Source organism: Aythya marila (assembly GCF_965140915.1).
Source record: "Aythya marila genome assembly, chromosome: 5".
NCBI classification, from domain to species: domain Eukaryota; kingdom Metazoa; phylum Chordata; class Aves; order Anseriformes; family Anatidae; genus Aythya; species Aythya marila.
The window spans coordinates 1,705,070-1,727,518 of record NC_139046.1 but is presented as its reverse complement, the minus strand read 5'-3'; the positions used below and the strand labels follow the sequence as shown (position 1 = coordinate 1,727,518).

Here is a 22,449-nt window from a genome sequence, read left to right as displayed (position 1 = left end):
CCTGCCTTGAATTTCCCATCTGCATATCTGCCCCGTGCACATCTCGTCCTTTGCTGTGTATTTGAGTGCCCTTGTAGGACGCAGCATTTTCACGCTGTGGGTGTGTTTATAGTGTGTGACCCCATCACTTCTTTATCTTTTTTTCAAGAACTTAAACAGAGCAAACCCTTTGGCTCTCTCCTTGGTAAACCATTTTCTCTCCATCAGATTTTCTTGCCTCTTGCTCAGACTCTCCACCTTTTTAACAGCCTTGTAAGCACGTGGGCAGCAGGAGCCATGCCGGCTGGTGATGCTGGTGCTGCCCTCAGTGCTGTGCTCACCTCTCTCCTCCTACTACCTCTATCCCCAGCTGCTCCCTGCTGTGCTGGGAGCCCCCGAACTGCTTGCCCATGAAGATGTCTCCTTTCTCAGTGTGACCTGCAGCTTCCAGAGGCACACAGAAGCGTTCACTGGAGCAGCTTTATCACCAGTGTTAGAGCAGGCCAGCCAGGACTGCTTGGTTGTTTAATATTCATGTAATCATTGTGTGATGTGGCCTTTTTAACAAGGCAAGGTTCGTGTCCTTCCCAGTCACAGGTTAAACCGTTCAGGCTCTAGTACTATTATACATGGAAGTTAATTGTAATCAGCCCACGTACTGCACCCTCGGTGACATCTCTTCGCAGTCCAGGTGCATCCATCAGCCCTGTGGGGCGACATTGGGGACTACAGTGGTACGCAGTGTTAGGGTGTGCAACCTGCAGGGATCTCTGCTTTCTGTTCAGGAGCTGGGAAAAGTGCCCTGCCATGGGAGACTCGAGTAGCTCATTCTATTTAATTTAGTCAAGAAAATAAAATTCATGAATTAGTTGGATATGTAAACTTTTGAGTGGTCAATTTCCAAAAGCAAGTAGAAGATCTCAAAATGAAATGCATTTTTTGAATCACTTGGGCAACTGAGCTATGCTTATGGGGTTGGATTCATTGCCAGAAATGTCTATATTGAGCTGGGATATCTTCTGAAAAAGTCTCTATCTTCCAGCACAGCACTGAGCTGTGGATCTGACACAGAAACGCTGGAGTTAAATTCCGGAGCCTGTCAGAGGCACGGGGCCACAGCAGCTACTTCAGATCGTCCCTTCTGCTGATAGACACCGTAGACCTCAAACTGTACCCTGACAGTTTGTAGACTCGAGGGCTGGCTCCCAGTATGTTTCATGCCTCTATTCACCCCCACACAGGCAGCAGATGTGCTGATTTGTTAGCCACAAGTGACTCAGAAGCTGCTGGGGCCGAGCCTTGTGAGGGGGAACCCAGCAGGGCTCCCACCCAGCGCCCGCGCAGCTAGGGGGGATTCAGCCCCACGGCTGCCAGACCACCTCTGGGCTCAGCCTGGCAAAGCAGGTAATATTCGGTAATATTCGCCCCGTTCTTGGGATTCTGGGTGTAGATGCCTCTGTATCATTCATTTCCTCTTTGTCAATATTAACTGATGTGTTAGTGATTAAGTTCAGCTCAGGCATTATTGCATCGTCATTAATCATGACTACATCTGTCATAGAAGTCATTAGAAAGAACCCGTCGCAGCTATTTTTATACCCCATTTAATTTTCATGCAGGGATCACGCTTTAATTCTTGTAATGTATCTTCACAATGATAAGAATTTGCATATCTTCATTCACTGAAGAGGATCTATTAGCGCAGGCACAAATAAAAACCCTACTGCTACCACGGGGTTTCTGTAGGAACCGGATTCCAATGTCTGCATGTTTCTGCCTACACACATGTACTACATTAAAAGGAATCACTTCACAGGTAGAATTACTACCCTGGACAATTCTAATTTGTTGGAAATTAAACATAAGTGGTTGATTCTGGCTGCTACATGACATAAATTACTAGCAAATTGCTCTGTAAGATTTCATTATAAAGTACATGCTGTTGTGAATGATTTGCTGCTTTAGTGCCGAACTTTTATTTGTGTGCCAGTGCTTGAAGGACAATGGCAGAACTTAACTTTTGTTTAAAGCCACAAAAGTCTGGAATTGATGCTATTTACTTGTCTTACTTGACCTTTTAAATCTTCTTTTACTTTTATCCAAAAGCCAAGTGCAAGACACTTTTCAAAATGCACTTGTTGAAATGCATTAAGGTCTTGTATTAAAGCTGCATTGAATTTGTAGTAAACTCAAACCAAACTTGAATTAATGGAGCTTTTCCTCAGCTGGTGCAAAATGCTGAAGCGCTGCTGGCTTTTGCTGAGCAATGGCAGTGCTTAAATATAGCTCCTGTGAGAATAATAGTTCTGAAATGGGATGAGACTTCCAAGGGGACGAACTTATATTCAGAGATTGTTAAGGCTAGAAAAAAACTTCATTGCTATCTTTATAAAAGTTCACTTGGCAAATCTTGTTTTAAACACCGTTCTGCTATGCATGAAATAAGCCTGTGGCTAGCGGGTTGCACTGAAACTTGGGGGCTTTGCTCATCGCCCTAACGTCCCTGAACCCCAGCCATTCTTCCAGTATTTGAGTCCAGGGTAACTCAGAACCTCTCATGGGCACCTTTATGTTTTTGAGACTTATCCAGAGTGCAGGAGCCATTTTTCCGACTCCATTTCTGGGTCCTTTGCTATTTTTTTTCTGCTGGGGCTGCTGCTCCTGGCCCTGAGCAACCCCCCAGACTTCAGGCCTTCAGTAAGGCAAGCAGCAAGGTCAGGGCGCGCTCACCAAGCTGGAGAGACCACAAAGCAAAGGCACCTGTTTGGTACGAGAGAGAGAGAAAGAAAGGAGGTGTTGGGACACGCAGGCCATGCTGTGCACCCCGTGGGTCCCTGCAGAGGGTTGGGGTGCCCTGTGCCCACCCGTGAGGCTCTGGCACTGCTGGAGATGGGTGGGCAGGGGGTGCCTGCCGTGGGGAGCTGGGTGCTGGGTGCTGTGACAGAGACAGGGCAGCCTTAAAACCGAGGCAGTTGTACAAGGGGAGGGGTGTCAGGACGGCAGTCTGAGCCTTGCCATCCCAAGGCTTTTTGGAGAATTTGTTGGCATTTCTTGCTTTGCGCTACGAGCTTTATCTTTATCTACCAAAGGCAATCTGTTCTGCTGGGAGAATGGCTTTCTGCTTTTAATTTACTTTTGCTTACATAATGAGGCTAATAAAGAAGCACAGTTTTCCGCATCCACGGGGAGTTCATTTTGTGGTCCTCTGAGGGAAGCAGCAAGAACTCTCTGCACAAGCAGGAATCACCTTAGCCGTGTCATTTGAAGCCAGTGGTTTTGGCCAGGCTGTGTTCAGTAAGGAGTGCTGAACCCACTATGGGTGCTGCAATGAAGCACCTTCATAATTTAGGTTCAGTACTAGGAAGAAGGGTTTCCATAGGCTGTAGGTTCTGGTAGTTGCCTGGTTTTGTTGCAAGAACTGTAAGATCTTTCTTCTTTCGTGAAAAGACTTAATCACCAGGAAATGACCTTTCTGCAGAAATGTGGTTTAAAAGAGGGTGTCTATTTGCTTAGTATTTTGTCGCCTGAGACTTCTACTGAAGCATTTCTCCCCCCGCCCCATTTAATGGTGCATGTTATCAGTGCCTGGTTATTTGGGGGCTAGGAGCACGAACAGCACAACACCGCCTAGCAGGGCTGCTCTTCCCTTTCAGTCATTAATATTTACGTCGTGTACCATTGTCATCCTCCCTCATCTTGACCAGATTTGCTCATTTTAATGCCACTTACCATGGCAGACCTATAGTGCCTACCATGAAAGTAGGGATATATCTTTTTTTTTGAGCTCTGAGGAGAAAGTTGCTCCTAATTAATGGAACAGCACATCTTGCCGAGCCAGGGAAACAGGCAGAGAGTGCAGGGAACGGAGAGAGGCCGTGGGGCTGCTGCTGACATGATAGTAACAGTTCCTGTGTCTGATCAGGGCATTAGGTTGCCGTTTGCTCTAAAGTCACATCGAATCTCAAGTTTCTCTCCAGCTGAGGAGCCTTTATTCACTGCTTAAATATCCGGGAGGCTGTGAAGAGATGCGAACGGGGATACCACATCGTTTGAGTGGCAGGGAAGGGGATGGTTTTATCAGCAACCCTTTGGGTAGTGTGGGTCTGGCGGAAGGAGATGTGACGAGACCCTTTTAGCTTATAGTGGGACCCTTTTAGGTTATGGTGGGACCCTTCTAGGCCTGGCTTCAAGTTATCTCCATGCACATCAGCCCTTTGGTACCTGTGGAAGTCTGCTCCGTGGAGGACAAGAGGCAGATGGGGGAATCTTTCCCTCACGTCTGAACTTAAAATGAGTTTTCTGGGGTCTGACAGGTCTTCGGTGCATTTTTTTTTCACAAGCTGTGCCCGCACTTCTAAGCCACGTGTCCAAAGCTGGGGAGCAGCTCCAGGGGCACTCAGCTCCCAGTGCCTGCAGCCTGCCCAGCACCATGGCCTGGTGAAACGGTGCCATCCAGCTTCTGTTTGGCACCGCCGCGTTGTGGTGGGATTGCAGTGTCTTTTATGGGTCCATAAAACACTTGGAGACCAAGCGCATGGCTGGCAAAGCTAAACACAGCGCAGACCTGCCTGCAAAGCTGGCAGATTTTGTTTGTGTACAGTAACTTAAAGCTTAAAAATGCTCCACAGAGAGCACAGAGCCATTCCTTTCCCATTTCTTGTCACCTGCCAGTTCTCTGCAAAGCCAGAGGGGCCAGCAGTGCTGGCACCTGCTCTCCACAGACGTCCTTCGTCCTGGGGAGGGGCAGGAGAAATTCTGGTGCCAGGACTTGCCTGCACACAGCACTGAGGCAGGGCAAGCACACGTGGTGTAGGGAGATCTCCGCTTGCATTCTGAGTTGACTTGGCAAATGAAATAAAATTCCTTCAGTCAGTGACCTAACCATGCATGTGTGCAGAGGAGAAAAGTGGTGGAGTTGCTAAAGAAATCCTGGAGCCCGTGCCTCTTAGTGCAGGTGCAGGGCCCCTGCTAGATGCTTCCTTCGTGAAATCTTTAAAATGCAAAGGGTTGCTCTGGTATCATTCAAGATTTATTTTTTCAGACATTACCATTTTTACTTCCTAAAATATAATGAATAGCAGCACAGCCCATAAAAGATCATCAGCAGAGTAGGCTTTGTTGAAAGGCTGTGGATTGTACCAGCTTCTTGGCTTTTTACAGAAACTCATCGTTATTCAGCAATCCTATTCTTGCGAGAGCTAGTCAAATAAAGCAAATAATGATTTGCAGATATGTGGGCAGATTAATGTTACAGCTTAACTCCTAAGTTATTTCTTGTTTGTTTACTCATTTGAATATTTTTCACTTGCAAAAGTTCCACGTGTATCACAAATATTGAATCCTGTAAAACTCAGCGCCGCTGCGTGATCCTTGCTGCTCGCTCTGAAAATGTATCGTCCTGTCAGGGAGCCAAACCAGGACAGAGGCAGCAGCCAGGAAAATCCCAGCCACTGTCTGCAACCAACAGATGCAATTGGAACCACAAAATCAGATTTGTCAAATTCTTGTGAGTGATGGGGAGGCTTCCACGAATGTAAATCCTTCTGCAAACCACCCGCTAACATGCACTGCTGCAGCCAGTGCAAAAAAAAAAAAAAATATATATATATATATATATAATAATTAAATAGAAGGAAAGAAAGAAAAAAATTACAGCAAAATCTGCCTAACTCCAAGTCCACCTAATATGAAATTCAGCCCTCGTTAGACCTGAAATTTAGATTAGCTGGAAAGCTGCAAACTCCACCTGAAGCTGTGTGCCCCCTGCTGCCCCCTGCATGGTGAGGAGTGAGAGCCGATCTGCTGCCGCAGGCGAGGTGAGGCGAGGTGCACAGCCCTGCGTGCCAGGAAGGGAAACCCACTGGTGTCATCTCCTGACTTCATGCAGCTGCCGTCTGCACCCAGGAGGTGAGCTCGCGTCTCCCCACGCTAAGAGGAGGCAGCCAGACTCACCCGCACACGTTTCTGTACCAATGTATTACCCAGCGTGGCAAGACGTGGGTTTGGGCTGTCCCACCTCTGTCACAACCTCAGCTCTCCTCTGGTTTTTCACCCTGTCTGTCCCAATCCTTTGGATCCCCCATCACAGAGTAGGGTCTCAGCCTCCCTGCTCCTTAGAGCCCTGCAACAAATACTGCTCCCAAGCCTGTGTGACTCAGAAGTGCTGCAGCACAATTGCTTTCCATCCAGCACCTCCTTGAAGCTTGCGTTAGGGTTTCCAGATGCTTTGGGGGAGTCATGGCTCACTAACACCTCAAACTCAGTTGTGCTGTTGGGTTTGACATCCCCCATGAGATACCTCCTCCAGCACTCTGGCTGGACGTCAGGACAAGCATGGGAAATGTCGGAGGTCCTTCTTCTTGCTGGTTTTACCCTGTTACATCCTCTAGGATGTCAGACAAGTTCCCTGTGATCCTGGTAGCAGTGCAGCTTCCACACCATGCTCAGTTTTAGTACGGTAAAAGGTGTATGGAAAACACCTGGAGTGGTGCCTGCCAGTGCTTTGTGCCTCCTGCCACCTCTCCAGCTCTTGCAGAAAACCAGCTCGAGGTGCGTTGTCTGATTTATACTGGTAGGTGGCCAGGAGCACAAAAACTGCACGTTTTTTGCTGTGAGCATCTGTTGTTAGACCTCCTCCACAGCAGCATTCAAGTATTCGATTTCTTTTTTTCCAGAGAAAACCACTATTGGTTTTACTAAGATCAGCTGAAGACTAATTAAAAACTGATGAGCTTTGGCTGATCTTGGCTAAGTAGAAAATAACAGTTTGATGGAAAATAAATCTTTAGGGAAAGTCAGCTTTCCATTCAGATGTGTCGAAGGGAGTTTTTTGTTGACCACTAGTGATTGAAACTGCTATAGAACATCAATTTTACAATAAATACAAAAAAAAAAAAAAAAAAAAAAGACAGGTGAAGTGTGCAGCAGAGTGTTTCTCTGGAAGGAGTTACATTCAGAAGTTCTCCCATTTTGATATGTTTTTTTCCCACAAAGATTATTTTTCTACTTGAAATGTTTCATCTCTTTAATGAATTGTCATTGTTTTGTACTTAAATACGTAGGAGCCTGGAGGGACTCACTGCATCCCCCCCCAAACTGTACCTTGGGCCAAGCATGGCCCATCCCTGGCCTCCTTCACAGCGAGGAAATACCGAATGGGCCTCTCTGTCTCCAGAGCTGCTGAAAGGCGTTTGCTCAAAGGCTTAACCTATCTGTCAATTAAAGTGTCCTCTGCAGAAGTTCAGCTGCATTAGGACAAAAAGCTATTAAAAAAAAAAAAAGAAAAGCTAGAAAATGCAAGTAGATTTTTATTTGTCTGACCCTTTGTACAAGGGTAGGGCTGATAAATCTGGCAGTATAGCCTAAAATAAATAGATCCAATTAACTTGGTGGCTGCAATGCAATCTTCAGCTTCCTCCTCCTGGCTCACACAACGTGTGCATGCTCAGATGCACCTCTCCTGTTCTCCTCTTTCCGAAGGAATTGCAATTTATAAGCTGAATCTGGAAGCACAGGGTGTTGCCAGGCTCGGAGGAACATATTTTTGCACTTGTTAGTGCTGCCATATGTCATTTATGAGCACGTTATCGGGTAGCTGGGATCACTGCTGTGGTGGTGCCATGACAGCCGTGTTACTCCATGGAGCAGGTCCTGCCCTTAAGAGCTGGCAACGTGAACGTAGCCGAGGCAGAGACACGGTGCTGGATGTGGCCACCTGGGGAGAACCATCCCCCTGCCACCAATGTCACCACTAAACCACGTCCCCAAGCACCACGTCCAACCTCTCCTTCAACACCCCCAGGGACGGTGACTCCACCACCTCCCTGGGCAACCCGTCCCAATGCCTGGCTGTTCCTTCTGAGCAGAAATGTCTCCTCATTTCCAACCTGAATGTCTCTCAATTACCACTGTTCTGCATGACTGCAGTGGTCCCAGGAAAAAATAATTGTCTGCCCGAAGCAGGGGAGTCTAATGAGCCCCTCTGGAAACCCGGGCTGTGGCAGGTGCCGACGGTGAGCACGGTGTGTTGCCAGCTGGGTTTTGCTTCAAACAAAGCCAGGTCAGCAAGGGCCTGGCCAGGGCTTGGCCACTGCTTTGGGCCATGCTCAGTGCCAAAATGTGACGGTGCCTGTGCCCGTTCTGGCTGCAATCCAGTGGTCTTTTCCCATACTTGCATATGGGAAAAATACATAAGGAGCAGCAGGGGTGCCCAGCAGCCACCTCCCAGCCCTAGCACCACTCCTGCGGGAGCATGCTGAGGCTTGGTGCTCATCCCTTGGTCCAAACAGTTTAGAAAACTTTGGTGGTGTCACAGCGGGAAAGCAAATTTCCTTGCAGACAGTGGTTTCCTTGGCATGCCACGGGTCACCGTCTGTGCCCAGGGCTGGTTTGGGAACGCACGCCTTCGGGCTGGTTTTGTAATTCTGGTTTAATTCACATGTAGGAGTGCAAATGATTTTTTCCAAACATAACATTTTCATTTCACTGAATTAAATCCATTACCCAAGGTTGTAATAGCCATCTCCCAGCTTCAGCTGGAAAATTGCTGTTGTCATTTTCACAGGGATCACAACCATTTTGTACACACGTGTCCTAAAGCTCTCTGGCCATCTGATCTTCTCGGTGCCCTGGCCATTAGGTTTCACTCAGCCACCTCCACATTGAACCTCAGGAGCTAAGTAAAACCACAGGTTAGACTCTAGTATATACACCAGAAATATTAATTCTGGTCAAATCCATTTGAATTTTCTGTCTGGCTAATGGACAGACCCAGATCTGTCAGACGAGCATTGTGAGAAGTTTTCCATTGAATCCAATAAGTATATTCATGATTCTTTTTTGCCCAACCCTTCAACATTTTTAGGATCTCTCATCTGCACAAAACCGAGCCTACGCTTTATTTCTTCATTTATTTAATGCATTTGCTTTCTGCAGGTCTGTGTGGGAATAAATGGAATATTATGTCAAGTAATCTCAGTTCTGCCACCAAGCCCCACACTGGTTTGCTTTAAGCTGTACCACTATTTATTGTTCCTAGGGATGATTGTTATTTTTTCAAATGGCTCATATTTGATTTTTATCTATCCAGAAAAATACAGTGTTGGTTTAGCTTAAAAAAGTTACATGCTGGGTTTGAGATGCTCCATTATTCAGCTGCTTCTGGAAGTTGTTGGAGGCATTTTCATGGAGATCATGCCCTGCCTGTGTAAAGGGATAACAGCGGCTGTAAATCATTCAGGAGTTATAAAGGCTGAATAATTTACCTGTCTAGTCTTGCACAGTGCTTCCACCGCTCTCATATCTGAGAACATTTTTGTATGCGACTGAGAAAGGACCGACCACTGCAGGTGGATAATTGTCCTTCGTTCCTCCTGCCCCACATTGGCAGCACCACAAGAGGAGCAAGGCACAGGACAGATGGGTGCGGGGTGCTCAGCACAGCCCACACCAGCAGGGCAGCAAACCTGGGTGTCGGAAGGGCTGAGGGCTGGCAGGGCAGGCACCAAGGGCTCTGATTTAGGTGGTCCTTGCAGGCACCAAGGCAAAGCAGCGCTGCGGAGGCTCCCAGCAGAGCTGATGGGCAGGTGGAGGAGCTGCTCCCTCCCCTGCTTCCCAGGAGAGGGGCTCGGGGCCTGGGGACTCGGTGGTTTCACCAGAGGGTTGGTGGTTTCACCAGGGGGTTGGTGGTTTCATTGAGGGGTTGATGGTTTCATTGAGGTGTTTGTGTTTTCATGGGGTGCTCGATGGTTTCACCAGGGGGTTGGTGTTTGCAGGGCAGGCAGGAGGGGTGGTGCTGTTGCCATCAGCTCCCAGCCATGCTGTGTGGCGTGTCCTTTGCCCCCAGGGAGTCCGGTGGGCAGTCTGGTTTAGCAGAGTCAGGTTGAGAGCCATTCAGTGGTCCCAGCTGAGCATTTATCCAAATCCCCCAAAAGGGAGCACTGCCAGAGCGGGTTTGCTCCCCAGCCCTTGCCATCAGGCTGGCGGCTCCTCCACGGCAGCCAGGAAGCTGATCTGAATTTATTTCTCGGTGTTGTTTTGTTTCCTACCCTGTTAAATAAAACCAAGTCGGGACCTGGAAAGCTTGAAGCGCCATTTCGTTTTAGCTTTCAATTGCATATGAAAATAATCCCCGGAACAGCTAGAGGCGCCCAGAAAGAACAGCTGGAGGATGGAGAGACGTGGGAATAACGACTGCGGAGGGGTGGAAATTGTGCAAGGCTTTGCCAGCATCGTAATGAGCCCTGCAGTGCAGATGAATAGAGCGATCTCTCCCCAGCATGGCTCAGCATCCAGCGATCTGCTGGAGGCTGTGTTCCCCCCACCAGCTCCAGCAGCCGCTCGTAGGCGTATCGGCCCTGCCGGGGTCGGATCCTGCTCTGGCTGCATCCCTGCCTTTAACTCCAGTGCAAAACGTGGCAGCGAGCTGCCCGGATGACTGCAGAGCTTTGCCTAGAGAAATAGTTCCCGTTACTCATCTTAAACCTGCTGCACCAAAGTGGCTCCACCTTCACATACGCAACAAACCAGGACACAGCTGAGTTCCCAGCGCTCTCGAGCCTTAGCACCAAGTCCATGGAGCCTCCAGCTTCTCTGTGCAGCCATGCCAGGGCAGTCTGCAGAGCTGTACATCTACCACGGGCACACCGACTTATTTTCTGCTCAGGTTCAGAATTAATGGTACAGGAGAAAGGTAAACCCCATTAAAATATTTGACTAGGCATTATATATGATGCATTGACTCTGTTGGTCCATACAAGCACATTGCAGCTAGCAGGCTTCCATGCATCTCATGCTGATGTATTTACGCATATTTTAATGAATCAGTGTTTGGTATAAAAGCACACAAGCCCCATTGCAAACAGCATCACATGCAACATCTACGGTGTAATCTGTAGAAGACTTGCTGCCATGCCCAGAAAACAGAGTGCTGCCTCTGTTGGAAGTGAAAGAAATACCACAGGCTTTTCCTGAGAGTAATCTTTAGAGCCTGGGAATAATATATCAGAGGCACGGGCGTAGACACAAAATAAAATTTAAAAAATTGACTGCTTAGTCCAGCCTTCATTACTAGGTGCGATACAAATCCTCGTAAGTAACTTTCCCTCACCGGCAAGCATGCCCTCAGTAGCTGAAGAAAAATAAAAGAAAAGGGAAGAAAAAAGGCTGGCTTTTTAAGCCGGAATGGCTCTGACTTTGCAGCGCACACCCCTCAGGCAATGAAGTAATTTACAATATGTTTCAATCAGATATTGGAGGCGGCACTTGCTTAAATCGTCGCAGGTCCACTGGCATTGTAAGTGCGCGGTGGCTTCAGCCTGCTCCAGCCCCGTTCCCAGGCTGGGCCGGGCTGGTCTGTGGGGTGAGGAAGGACACGAGCAGTGCACGCGTTTACTTGAAAGCTGCTCATCTTAATCAAAACATGCCAGCTTTTTCTTTTCAGCAGAATGTTTACTTTTTACCCAGATCCAAATAAATACTCAAAAGCTGCGGATCTGGTATATGAAACCCTGTTATTGTAAGAGAAGCGGTGATGAAGCCTGGCGACTGCTGCTGCAGGAAATTGTGAGCCACGGAAAAAGCTCAATCCCAGCAGCGTGCTTCTATGCAGAGGCTAAAAAAGGCAGATAACTTGTCTTTGGGTGTATTTGTTTTGTCGCTGTGTAATAAAAGACATGACAGGGATCACAGAGGCTTTTCCGGCCTCACTATCTGTGTTTGAGGGCTCCAGCAAGAAGTGTCTGTCTTGGGAACAGCCCACCCAGATGTGCTTCCACATCGCTTCCCTGTGTCTGCCCCTGCTTCGTGTCCCTGCTCCAGTGGTCACCCATCACCGCTGGCACCTTGCAGAGCTGGGCTCTCGTGCCCACAACACAAGGCCAGGTGAAGATTTCATGCCCTGGGATAAGATGGTGCTATCTGAGCTGATTTCTCATTTTCTGGTCTTGTTTCCTCTGGCACAAATCCTACCCCAAGAGCATGTAAAGGTTGCTCCATCTCTGTAGCGGACAGACATCATTGCTGGGATAGCATTGCTAGTGGGTGAGTTAAATAAAAAGGGGCCACCAAAGCGACAGGAACTGAAACAGAGGCATCAGGTTTTATTTATTCCTGTTCCTAGAGTTCAGAGAGAGAGACAAATTAATTTGCTTGCTTAGGCTAGAATACAAATTGGAGAAATGAAACCAGCAGGTGAAGTCTCTGCTCAAGGTCACGCCATCTAAATAAATTCACTGAATGGCACCTTTTCTTTTTTTAACACATCTTGCTGTAAAGACCATGATATGATCCCCACCACACAGAGCCTGAGACAAACAAGCACCCTTGCCGTCACTTCCCTTCATAGCTGGGGAGACTTCATTTTCCATTTTGTAATCCTTACAGCATGAAAATACTTGGGCTGAAAAATTCATTAAACTTTCATACAAAGCCTGTTTTAACTTCAGACTGTTCGCTTCCCGAAGATAATTGTTTAAGAGAATGAAGCGTGCTCCCTTTGCGGATTTTCCATATATTTTTCAAAAACTAATACTGGAATTATGAAAGATAGGAATAAGTACGGCAAAGTAAATTAAATCAAATTGCCGAAGCCTTGGGGAAGAGCTAATGCAAATGAATTAAACACACACAAGTTCCAAACAGCTACGCACTAAGTTTCCTTCTGAGTATCATTATTCTCAGGAGAAATGCCCATGATGCTCCCACCTTCGCTAGCTGTGAAGTCACGATCTTGTAAAACAACCAAAAATAATAATAAAAAAATAAACTGGTAGCACTGCCTACTATCGTATATTGTAGTTTTTATCCTTCCTTTCCTTTTCCATTAAAGTTATTACCTGTAAAAGTGTAACTCTGAAATGAGCAACCAAAGTTAATTTTCTTTTTCTGTCACTGGGTGTCATCTGCTCATGAATAGATGGAGAGTCTGTGGTTTAAAGACTGCTTTGACCTTAAAGGCAGCAGAAAGTTTTATTTAAAAGCTTTTTATAAGGCTAAAGTATCTTATGAGTAAATAAAGCAGGGGAGAAAGAAGGAGAGGACTGAATATCAATACGACAGAAGTCATTAAAGCAGAGCTGCCATGAACAGAATTATTGTTCACCGAATAGGGTGCATCGAATGGAAATAGCAAAACAAATGAAAAGAGATGACATTATTATGAATTGTAGACAAGGTTTGAATGTTCAAACACGAAAGAGGTTCCAAAATCAATAGGAGAAAATGATAGCAAAGTCATTCATTAAAAGCTACTTAATAGACACACAACTTTCAGAAAGTTCCTGACCCCGAGCTCCCCGGTGCTGGCTGTGCTCTGCCTCCTCCCCGGGATCAGCAGAGGATGCCGAGGCAGTTCTTTGATCAGAGACTGTTTGACCACTATGTTGTATTTATTTATAAGATAATCTGTGTCTGGCTTGAACGTGGTGAACGTTTTACCTGCTTCTAAAAGAATATTATGTTGGCTTTGGGAGTAAAGGTAATAGGGCTGAAGAGATTATGGGTATGGAAATCAGCGTTATCACCACTGAAGCGGGAAGAAAACGTGGAGAGCCTAATTCTCCGGGAGGGGAAGGGACTGGGCTATAGTAAATATTGGGGAATTTGAGTAGTAATTTTTCTGGCATCTGTAAAATATCAAGATCTAGAAGATATTTGGCAAGAATAACCAATTGTAAGGCAGGGCGGTTAGAGGGAAATCGAGGGAGAGTCCATGAAAGGCAGGTTCGGCTTGATTAGCTGAATAGCTCTCCTTTGTAAGAAAGCTGAGATCTGGCACATCTTATTTCTGTAAAATAGCTCTTATCTTTAAGCCAACAATTCCCTGCAAAGCGGCTGCCTTGGGAAACTATTAGTGAAGCTGGATAAGGTGGAGGAATTGTAAAGTGAGGGCAGATGAAGACACTATTGGGTCGTGTTGAAATGGCAGATGTCAGGCTGCAGAGAGAGGCTAGGGGAATGTCTCACGAATCGATCTCTTTTTGTATTCTTTATTCTGTACCTGGGCACAAAGAATAGTCACGTGCTGATGAAATTTTCTGATGAGACAAAATTGGAGGATATTACCAATGGAAAGAAGGCTTGCAGTACTGAAGAGTTAGAATTTCTGGTCTGTTTTTTGCTGTTATCTGTAGCTGTACCGCAGCCCACGTGCCAGCTAAGGATCTGGCCTAAAAATTATCCCCACCCACATGATATTTGGTCTGACATGGAGTTTACCACGTGAGCTGACCACATAAAACCACAAGAAGGGTCAGGCTGGGATCGACGGGATTTGGGACTGGCAGTTTCCGTATCACTGTCTTCTTCATCAGTTGGGAGTTTTTGGAGATTGAATCAGGGGTAATTGTCCTCAGGGCTGTTAGTCTGCCACTGCATCACCCTCACCACCAAGCTCTGTGTCCTGTCTCTGATGCTGTTCACCACTTGTGCCTCTCTGCTTGCTTTGGTCCAAAATTGTGGTAGTGCTCTCCCAGCCATTCCACATACAGCTTAGATTATGTTATGAGATAAGTGATAATTATTGTGATGGGCTACAAATATTGTGAGCTGGATATCATGAGCTCTGAGCAACGCTGCCTCCAAAGTTTACCTTAATCTCAAGTATTCTGTGTTCATCTGGATGTCTTCTGTAAGTGAGAGGTGATGAGCAGCATGCTCATTACATGTGCAAGTGTGGTTTCTAAATTACAGGAGCTGAGGGAATCTGTTTACAGCTTCCATTATGTAGGGAATTAAACATCAGGAATCTGAAGGTTAGTGGTATCTCTGATGGAGATACCGATCAATGAAGGACCTAAGGACAAGATGCTCTTGAAGCGATAACTGTGAGAGCTCTTTCTGAAGGGAGCGCCACGTGAACTCTGTGCAGATCCTTCTCTTGCAGCTCACTGGGCATTTTACGTTTTCTGCCTGTAAGACACACCTTTTAACACGGATGCAAAGATCTCATGTATTTCACTGGCACAGGAAGCTTTCATGATTATTTTTTTCTCATGGGCTAAAAAGTGGGCAGTGTTTTTAGAGACCAAATGTTGTGTCACTGTGTGCACCCAATTGAGTGCACAACGGGAGACGGGAGCACGCTTCCCACACGCGTTACCTGTGCGAATTAGCTGTGTGTGCTGGCTGTGGCTGGGATGGGGCTCACCTCGCCTTTGCTTTTTTTTTTTCTTTCTTTCTTTTCCCTCTAATTAAATTATCCTTGTCTCAGCCCATGAGCCTTTTTCTTTCTAGTTCTCTCCCCTCTCCCTCTGAGGAGGGGGAGTGAGAGAAGTGCTTGTGCTGCAGGTCAGCTGCCCAGCAGGGTGAGACCTCCACACCGTGCCAACATCGTTCTCTGCAGGCTGCCCTTCTTCTTTGCAATGATTAAGTTGTCAAAAGATAAATGAGATGGTGAAGTTAGGTTTTTGCATACACTGTATGGCGTCTATATTTTATTTATTGTGTATTTTGCTAGAATCAGAAGTCTGTCAGTTTGTAACCACAAATCTATATTATTTAAAATGCAGTTTAATTGAAGTCATGGGAAGATGACCTGTTCTGTGCTTACTGGAACATCAAACCTACCACCCAAGTGGATAGCAGAGCTAACCGTGTGATTATATAGATCTGCTGAAGCCTGAAGGCAGCTGCTGGGGAACTGAGCTGCTTCAGATCCCTCTGCTCTCACTGCAAAGTTGGATCCGCCACTGAACGCAGAATTGCTGCCCTGAACCTAATGCCAGGGCAGGTGTTGCCTTGTGCACTTTGCCTCCACCGAGTCGAGGTGTTTAGTTCTTTTCCTCCCTCCTCCCCTGGCAGAAAGTCCCGTGTGCCAGAGAGGACACCCATGTCTCAAGTTGTGTCCCAGGTGATGGCAGTGGAGAAGCAGCACAATGTTTGCTGGACGGTTTGGGTTTCTCTTTAGGCACTCATTAGAAAACATTTACAAGCAGAACACAGTGCCTTGGGTGCACACATTGCTGTTACCTATTACTATTAAGTTTCACATTTGTCATTTCTGGGTTCCCCTCTTGTGAATTCAGTGCTGCAGCCTTTCTATGGCTAACGCTGCCCCTCACGCTAACACAAAGCTCCTGCCCTCCCCTCCTGTCTCCCGCAGACCCCCCCGCCGTGGAGCCGACCTTCCTGGAGATTCGGCAGGGCCAGGGCCGGAGCATCACCATGAGTTGCCGGGTGCTGAGGGCATACCCGACGCGGGTGCTGACCTACGAGTGGCGGCTGGGCAGCAAGCTGCTGCGCACGGGCCAGTTCGACGTGCAGGACTCCACCGAGTACACCGTCAGCAGCCTCTCCCGCGACAGCTACGGCATCTACAACTGCAACATCATCAACGAGGCGGGTGCCGGCCGCTGCAGCTTCCTCGTCACAGGTAGGCCTGGCGGTACCATGGTGCCACAGTGCTGGCACGAGTGGAGGCAATGGATGGAGTGTGCTGAGGCTTCGTGTGTCGTTGGGTGCTGCTGCTTCTGCTTCAGCTCGTGTATTGCCTGAGATATGTCTTTCAAAGCAGGTTTATAGCTTGAGGGCATCTGGTTTGGATTCCAGGGAGGTTGGTAACAAAATAGGAGATTTAGCTTATTTCAGTGGTTTAAGGATAAAGTTTTATACATGTGAAATGTAAATATCCTTCCTCCACAGGCATCTGTCAATATGCTTCTGAAACAGATTAGAGAGAGTCATCAGGTAGCAAATTTCACCTGTTTGAAGTTTGCAGTGAGGCTTGAATTTCCTCTTTGTGGGTTCCCCTTCATTGAACAGGCAGACCCCAGTCCTGAGCAATGTTAAGCAACCCAGGTACAGAAGGGTGTTGAAATGTGCTCCTTTCCTGAAAAAGCTAAAGCCCCGTGACCCTAACACACAAGATCACAGACTCGGGGCAGGTGTGCAGCCCCAGCTACGACCTACCCATGCACTGGATTTGGACATATTTTATGTGTCTTTTATCATCAATATCTGCTATTGGACCTGACAGTTTAACTGGGTTTTTAGAAACACAGGGCTTAATTCCTCTTCTGTTGGATGTTAGTTTCCATGGCTTGAAGATGCAGCTGCCTGGTCCTGCGAGCACCCCCTGCCTGCAGCAGGCACCGTGCCCAAACTGAGGTCCTGCTGTAGCTGGAACCACATCAGCTCCAGGTTCCCCATCCCTCTAGGCTCGTTGGCCAGACTGTGTTTAGCATCAGAGGAGGGAAAAAAGCTCTTAAATGAGCCATCTCCTCCCAAGGTCTGAGGTGGGCCAGGAACCCCTTGGTCACCATCAGGCACCTGCCCAGCATGGGCACTCTCCAGCAGCCGGCATGGGCAGCCCCAGCCTCCCTAGGGATGCCGGAGCAGTGGTCCCATTGCAGCGTAAAATCCCTCCCATCAGCTTCTTGGAAGGAATAGTAGGAGAAGAAACCAACAAACTGTGAGTTAAGAATAAGTAAAAGAGCTATCTCAGAAGAAAGGATGGCCCATCTCAGCTAGCATTTTATTCTTGTTTACTGGCCTAAAAGGGCAGCAGAAAGGTCATGGATTTAAGTGATGTGCCACAGAGTTCTTCAGCTCCCTGCCCCTGGGGAGTCTCACAAGCACAAAATCCCATCAATGCCCCTGGATGCCAGGGGAGAACCACCATACACCATACACATCCGTCCTGGGAGCAAAGAAAACATTTTTGAGTCAGCTCCCCAGCATGTTTTTCAGTTAAATTTGGTTTTATTGGAAAACAAACAAACAAACAAAAAAAGTTGGCCTGATTTAATGCGAATGCTTTTTTTCTCTTTTGGATGTAGTCGCTTGGCATCTTGTTTGCAGGGATTACACCAGGGCCAGCAGTGTGCAGCACAGCTGTGGTGGGAACAGAGCAAGTACCTGGTGACTGATGGCTCTACTTCTTTCTAAATGTAATCAAGCCTTTGGCTAAGTTATCGTTCAGAGCCTGCTTGGAGGTATTTTCACAGCCACTGGCTTCTCCAGCTCTTTGGAATTTAATCCAGAAGGTGGCTCTGAAGGAAACCAGAGAAAAAACCTTTTTCCTCAAATGAGCAAATGCAGTTCAATTTGCTGTTCATCACTCTTTGGACCCGATACTGTAGAAACCTATTCTAAGGCAATTATTTTGCCAAGACTGGGGCAATTTGAGTGGCTTTCTGTGATTTATTACCATGCCAAAGCAAGGCACATAACTGAAAATTAGTACTAAAATGGTTTTATGATACACTCCATCTCGCACCCTCCTGCGCTTTGCTCCATTTTAGTCCATACCATTATGCGAATTTATGCTGCGTGGTTGCGTTAAAGATGCTGAAAGTAACCCTTTGGGTTATGACTTCGTGCTTTCCTCAGTCCTCAAAGGTTAAATCCCACGTGCTCGTATTTAGTAAATATATTCTCTGACACACGGAGTTGAAACTGCTCCCAGGGAACAGCAGCAAGTGTATTCTGCTCCCAGGTCTTATTGGAATAGATGAAACTAAAGCACTGGGGAACTGAGAAAGCGTAGAAGAAAAATGACAAAATGGTAAAAAGGAAGTTTACATTCACCAGGAATGTGATTACAGAAAAAAATAGGTCACTTCTTTGACACACACACAGAAAAAAGCCAAATAAATAACCCGTGGCAGGAATCTGGCAGCAGTGGAGCACTTCGGGTGCAACCATGGGAGTCATTGTTGCCCATTTTCCGCTGGTTTTATTTCCAGGTTTTCATGTAGTGGCAGAGTGCTGCAATGCTTACGTTGCAAGGGCTGCGGAGAGGCATTGGTATGCTAAGAGAAGGCTTTTCAGCACAGAACTGAAAGTGCCTGCATGAAAAGATTTATGCCAGCCCTGGAATTTGCAAAACCTGTTTTTATTGCACTTGGATTCTGAGCCAAATTTGAGAAGATGCAAGCAAAATAAATCACATGTGGCAAAGGGAGTTGATTTATATCGGATGGGCCAACCTGAGGCAGATTTAACCTGCTACTGTCTTAAAAATAAATGAGAACATACAAGCAAAATTGTGGGAAAGCAAGGATGAGTTCCCCCTGCTTGCAGCTCCACAGTCTATGCATTCTGTTCAGTGCTTGATGGGGCACATAATGCCCAAAGAGCGACAGAAAGAACATTTCAGTCAGGGTGTGATTAAAACCCTGCCAAGACTGGAAGCAAATTGAAAAGAAAAAAACCCTCGGATGCAGAAAACGTTATGAATGGTGCTGGCTATTTGTAAGGCTTCATGCGTGTGGAGGAAGGACCTGGGAGCAGGAGGGTGCTGGTGGCAGTGGCAGTGTCACCTGCTGGATGCCACATGGTGGGCACAGGACTTCTGCCCCCTGGTGAAGAGGAGTGTGGGAAGAGGCACGTTTGGGGGTTTAAAGCTGTCTTCATCCTGTCCTGTGCTCTTCCCAGTTATGTAGTGGTGGGTTCCTGTACTTTGGGGATCTTGCCCAAGGCACCCCAGGGCACCCTGGGGACACTTGTGCATGGGGACTTGAGCCTCCTCGAGCCAGGGGAGGCTGAACTCTTTATTTTCCAGCCTCCTAAGCTCTCAAACACACAGTGGTGTTGCTGGCGGAAGAGCTGGTTCTGCAGCAGGGGTTGTTTAGCAATACTCTGTGCACCCAGGGAGCTGTTTAGGATTAAGATTATCCATAATTGAGGTTACCTGACGAGTGTCAGCACCGCGCTTTATCTTCAGCAGCTGATAACTTTGGCAAGCTTTAACCACTTGCACTGAAATCTGTCACGCTGCTGCCTGCCTCGGGCTGAAATGTTTACAAAAATTGCTGTCCAAAGAGTTACTTTTAAGTATGGAAACAACATTCTGTTTCATCCAGGTTAAATTCTTGCAGCTGTTTAACTGCAGCTCAGTGTGTCTGAAAGGCCCAGAAACGCACTCTTGTATGATCCTCTGCTCAGGTTGCATCATGAAATCTGCCTGTAAGTCTGGACTGACAGTGTTATATACGATATCTGTGATGCTGTCTAAATCAGTATTTATAGTGCTGGGTAGCACTAAAGGAAGCTGCAAATGTCACTGCATTGACACTGTTACTTTTAGGAACTGATTTCTGACCCCACAGTAGAGCTCCGTCAGACTCATTTGCAAGGAGAGTTCGGGATGCTTGTTTTGTGTTGCTCTGTTTTGGTTGCCCTTTGTTTTCCCCATTAAACGTTGCTTAAATTAATGAGACAATCTTTAATTATTTACTTATCCAGTCCTACTTCTCACTCTCATTGCTTGTGGCCGAGACCGATGTCGGGCCAGTCACGTAGGGTGGAACTGTTGGCTGCCAGCGTGAGCACAGCTCTCCCTTCCTATGGAGCATAATAAATCTGAACCCTGGGCACGTCTCCCCTCGGCATGCCCACAGCATCCATCCCAGTAGGAGCTGGGTGGTTCCCAGGAGCCTTGCAGGAACATCCTCACTGGATGTGTGTAAGCGTGAGGAAGTTTCTGCCCTTGTGTTTCCTCTTTGCCCTGGGCACCACGCGCGGTGCCTCTGGTCTGTGCAGCATGGTGCTGTAGTGGTATCAGCACTGCCATCAGTTTTTCCTGAAAGCCAGGATACACGAGGACATCGTTCTGAATTAAATTGCAGGCACTCGAAATCGCAGGGTGTTGGGCTCTTCTCCGTGGCCCCATTAGCTGAATTAAACAGTGTTCTGCCGTGTAAAGTTTTATAGCTTCATCAATCCTTGCTTGTTAAGGAAGGCCTTTGCTCTGAGCTAGGGGACAGAAGTCTGTGCTCTTTGTAGCTTCCCATTTTATTATTTTTTTCTTAGAAATTCTTAGGGAATTACATGAAAGAACAAGGGACAGTTCCAGAGCTTATGTTTTAGGACACCATCCTTCTTGCCTTCAGCACCAGCTCCTCACACACCGGTGGTTTAAGGGGCCGTCCAGGGCACTCCATTATTGAAACCTAGGGACAAAACCAGGTCCCTGGCAGAAATACCTGCAAGTAAGGCTTTGACCCATTTGAGGTGTGTGCCATCCATTTTATCCTAATTTCTGAACGGAAATACAGCCCAGAACTGAAGCAGACACCCATGGCCTGAGTGCTTCTCCCTGCCAATGTCCTCCATAAGTGCATGGGGCCGCTGGCTGCACGGCTGGCTGCATGAGGTGAGTTAACGTCAGGGCCTGATGAAAACTGAAAACCAGAAACATATTTTTCCTTTCTTCTCTTCCCATTCTAACACTGCTAAGTGTTTTTATATGAGTAATGCTAAAGGCATTTGGGACAAAAATGCATGCTTCTCCTTGGTAGTGTCCCTTTCATTTCAAAACTCAAGGCAGGATGATCGATGGCAGTCACAGGCATGTCACCCCTGGTCTTCGAGGAAGCTGGCATGGGAGAGGCAAGTTCTGTGCTGGAAATACAGACGTGTTCTTTTCTTAGAATAACAAATATTCTCCTTCATAGATTCACTTCTGCTTCTCTTCTACACATCTTCCTCAGTGGGAATTAAGGAATTATATTTACTTTGTTCTTTTAAATATTTATCTTTTTTAAAAAATATGTGACATTTTTCCTCCAAACCACTTTGTGTTTATATTTTTGGCAGGGTAAAACCTTAGTTTCACTGAAGTCTAAAGAAAACTGATCCACTTGGGTGGATTCAGAATTTCTCATGTAGTCAGCACCAGGGGGCTTGGGGCTTTCATTTTTAAATCCAAATCTCCCCTATTTATGCCCTCCACCTCTCTTATACCGTGGTGTTTCCCCAATGTCTTCTTGTATCTATCCTCTGTGTCCCCGCTGCTTGAGCGAGTCCCCGCATGCACAGGTACGCGGGAGCCCCGCAGCAATGCGCTAGTGCCTGTTAGCAAGCTGCTATTAATTTTTAATCTCCAGATCTTCCCTTCAGTGTTGTCATTCCTGTTTGTTTATTCCAGCTTTTCTGTTTGTTTCCAAGTTTGGCTTCTGTCGTTGTCTCACCCCGCTGAGCAGGGGCTGTCCTCGTTGCGGCAGCGCGGTGCTGGCAGAGCGGGTGCCCGCCGGCCGTCTGCCACATTACCAGTGGGTTCAGTTCAGCCTTTCCTCACCCCTAGAGCATCTCTTTGGCCCTTTCTAGCCTTCTCATCCAGCTTAAGCCAGGGACACAGAATAGGGAGGACAGGAGGGGGCTGCGGGAGCTCACCCTCATCCCCCTGCTCTCACCACTCGCCCTTCCCACTCCCCACTGCGTTCTCACTGACTGGCCCAGCCTGGCTTCAGAGCACAAATAGCAGTCGTGAGGCCAAGAATATCCAGACAAATATACCAACAGCACACTCAGACATCTCTTTTAAAACATCCCACTGTCAGGTCCTTGGATGGTCCTATCCTCCCTGTACTCCACTGCGGTTCTGTGCTCTATCAGCTCCCTGCCTCAAAATCCTCTGGTTTGTCCTCTTAGTCACATTAATTATTTGGCTAATTCATTATAACTTTGCAGATATTAATTTAAATAAGACAATTTCCTATCATTAAAGTCCAAACCATCTTGGAACTCGCA

The 22,449-nt window shown here is 47.0% G+C and overlaps 1 protein-coding gene across 1 annotated transcript in view; it reads left to right on the top strand.

Annotated features, from left to right (window-relative positions):
• The window catches only part of MDGA2 (MAM domain containing glycosylphosphatidylinositol anchor 2), a 327,024-nt gene that overhangs the window by 236,713 nt on the left and 67,862 nt on the right, over nucleotides 1-22,449 (top strand). Inside the window, exon 9 of the mRNA XM_082761709.1 lies at nucleotides 16,079-16,348. Coding sequence (XP_082617835.1) covers nucleotides 16,079-16,348 — 270 coding nt within the window. The remainder of the gene's footprint in view (nucleotides 1-16,078; nucleotides 16,349-22,449) is intronic.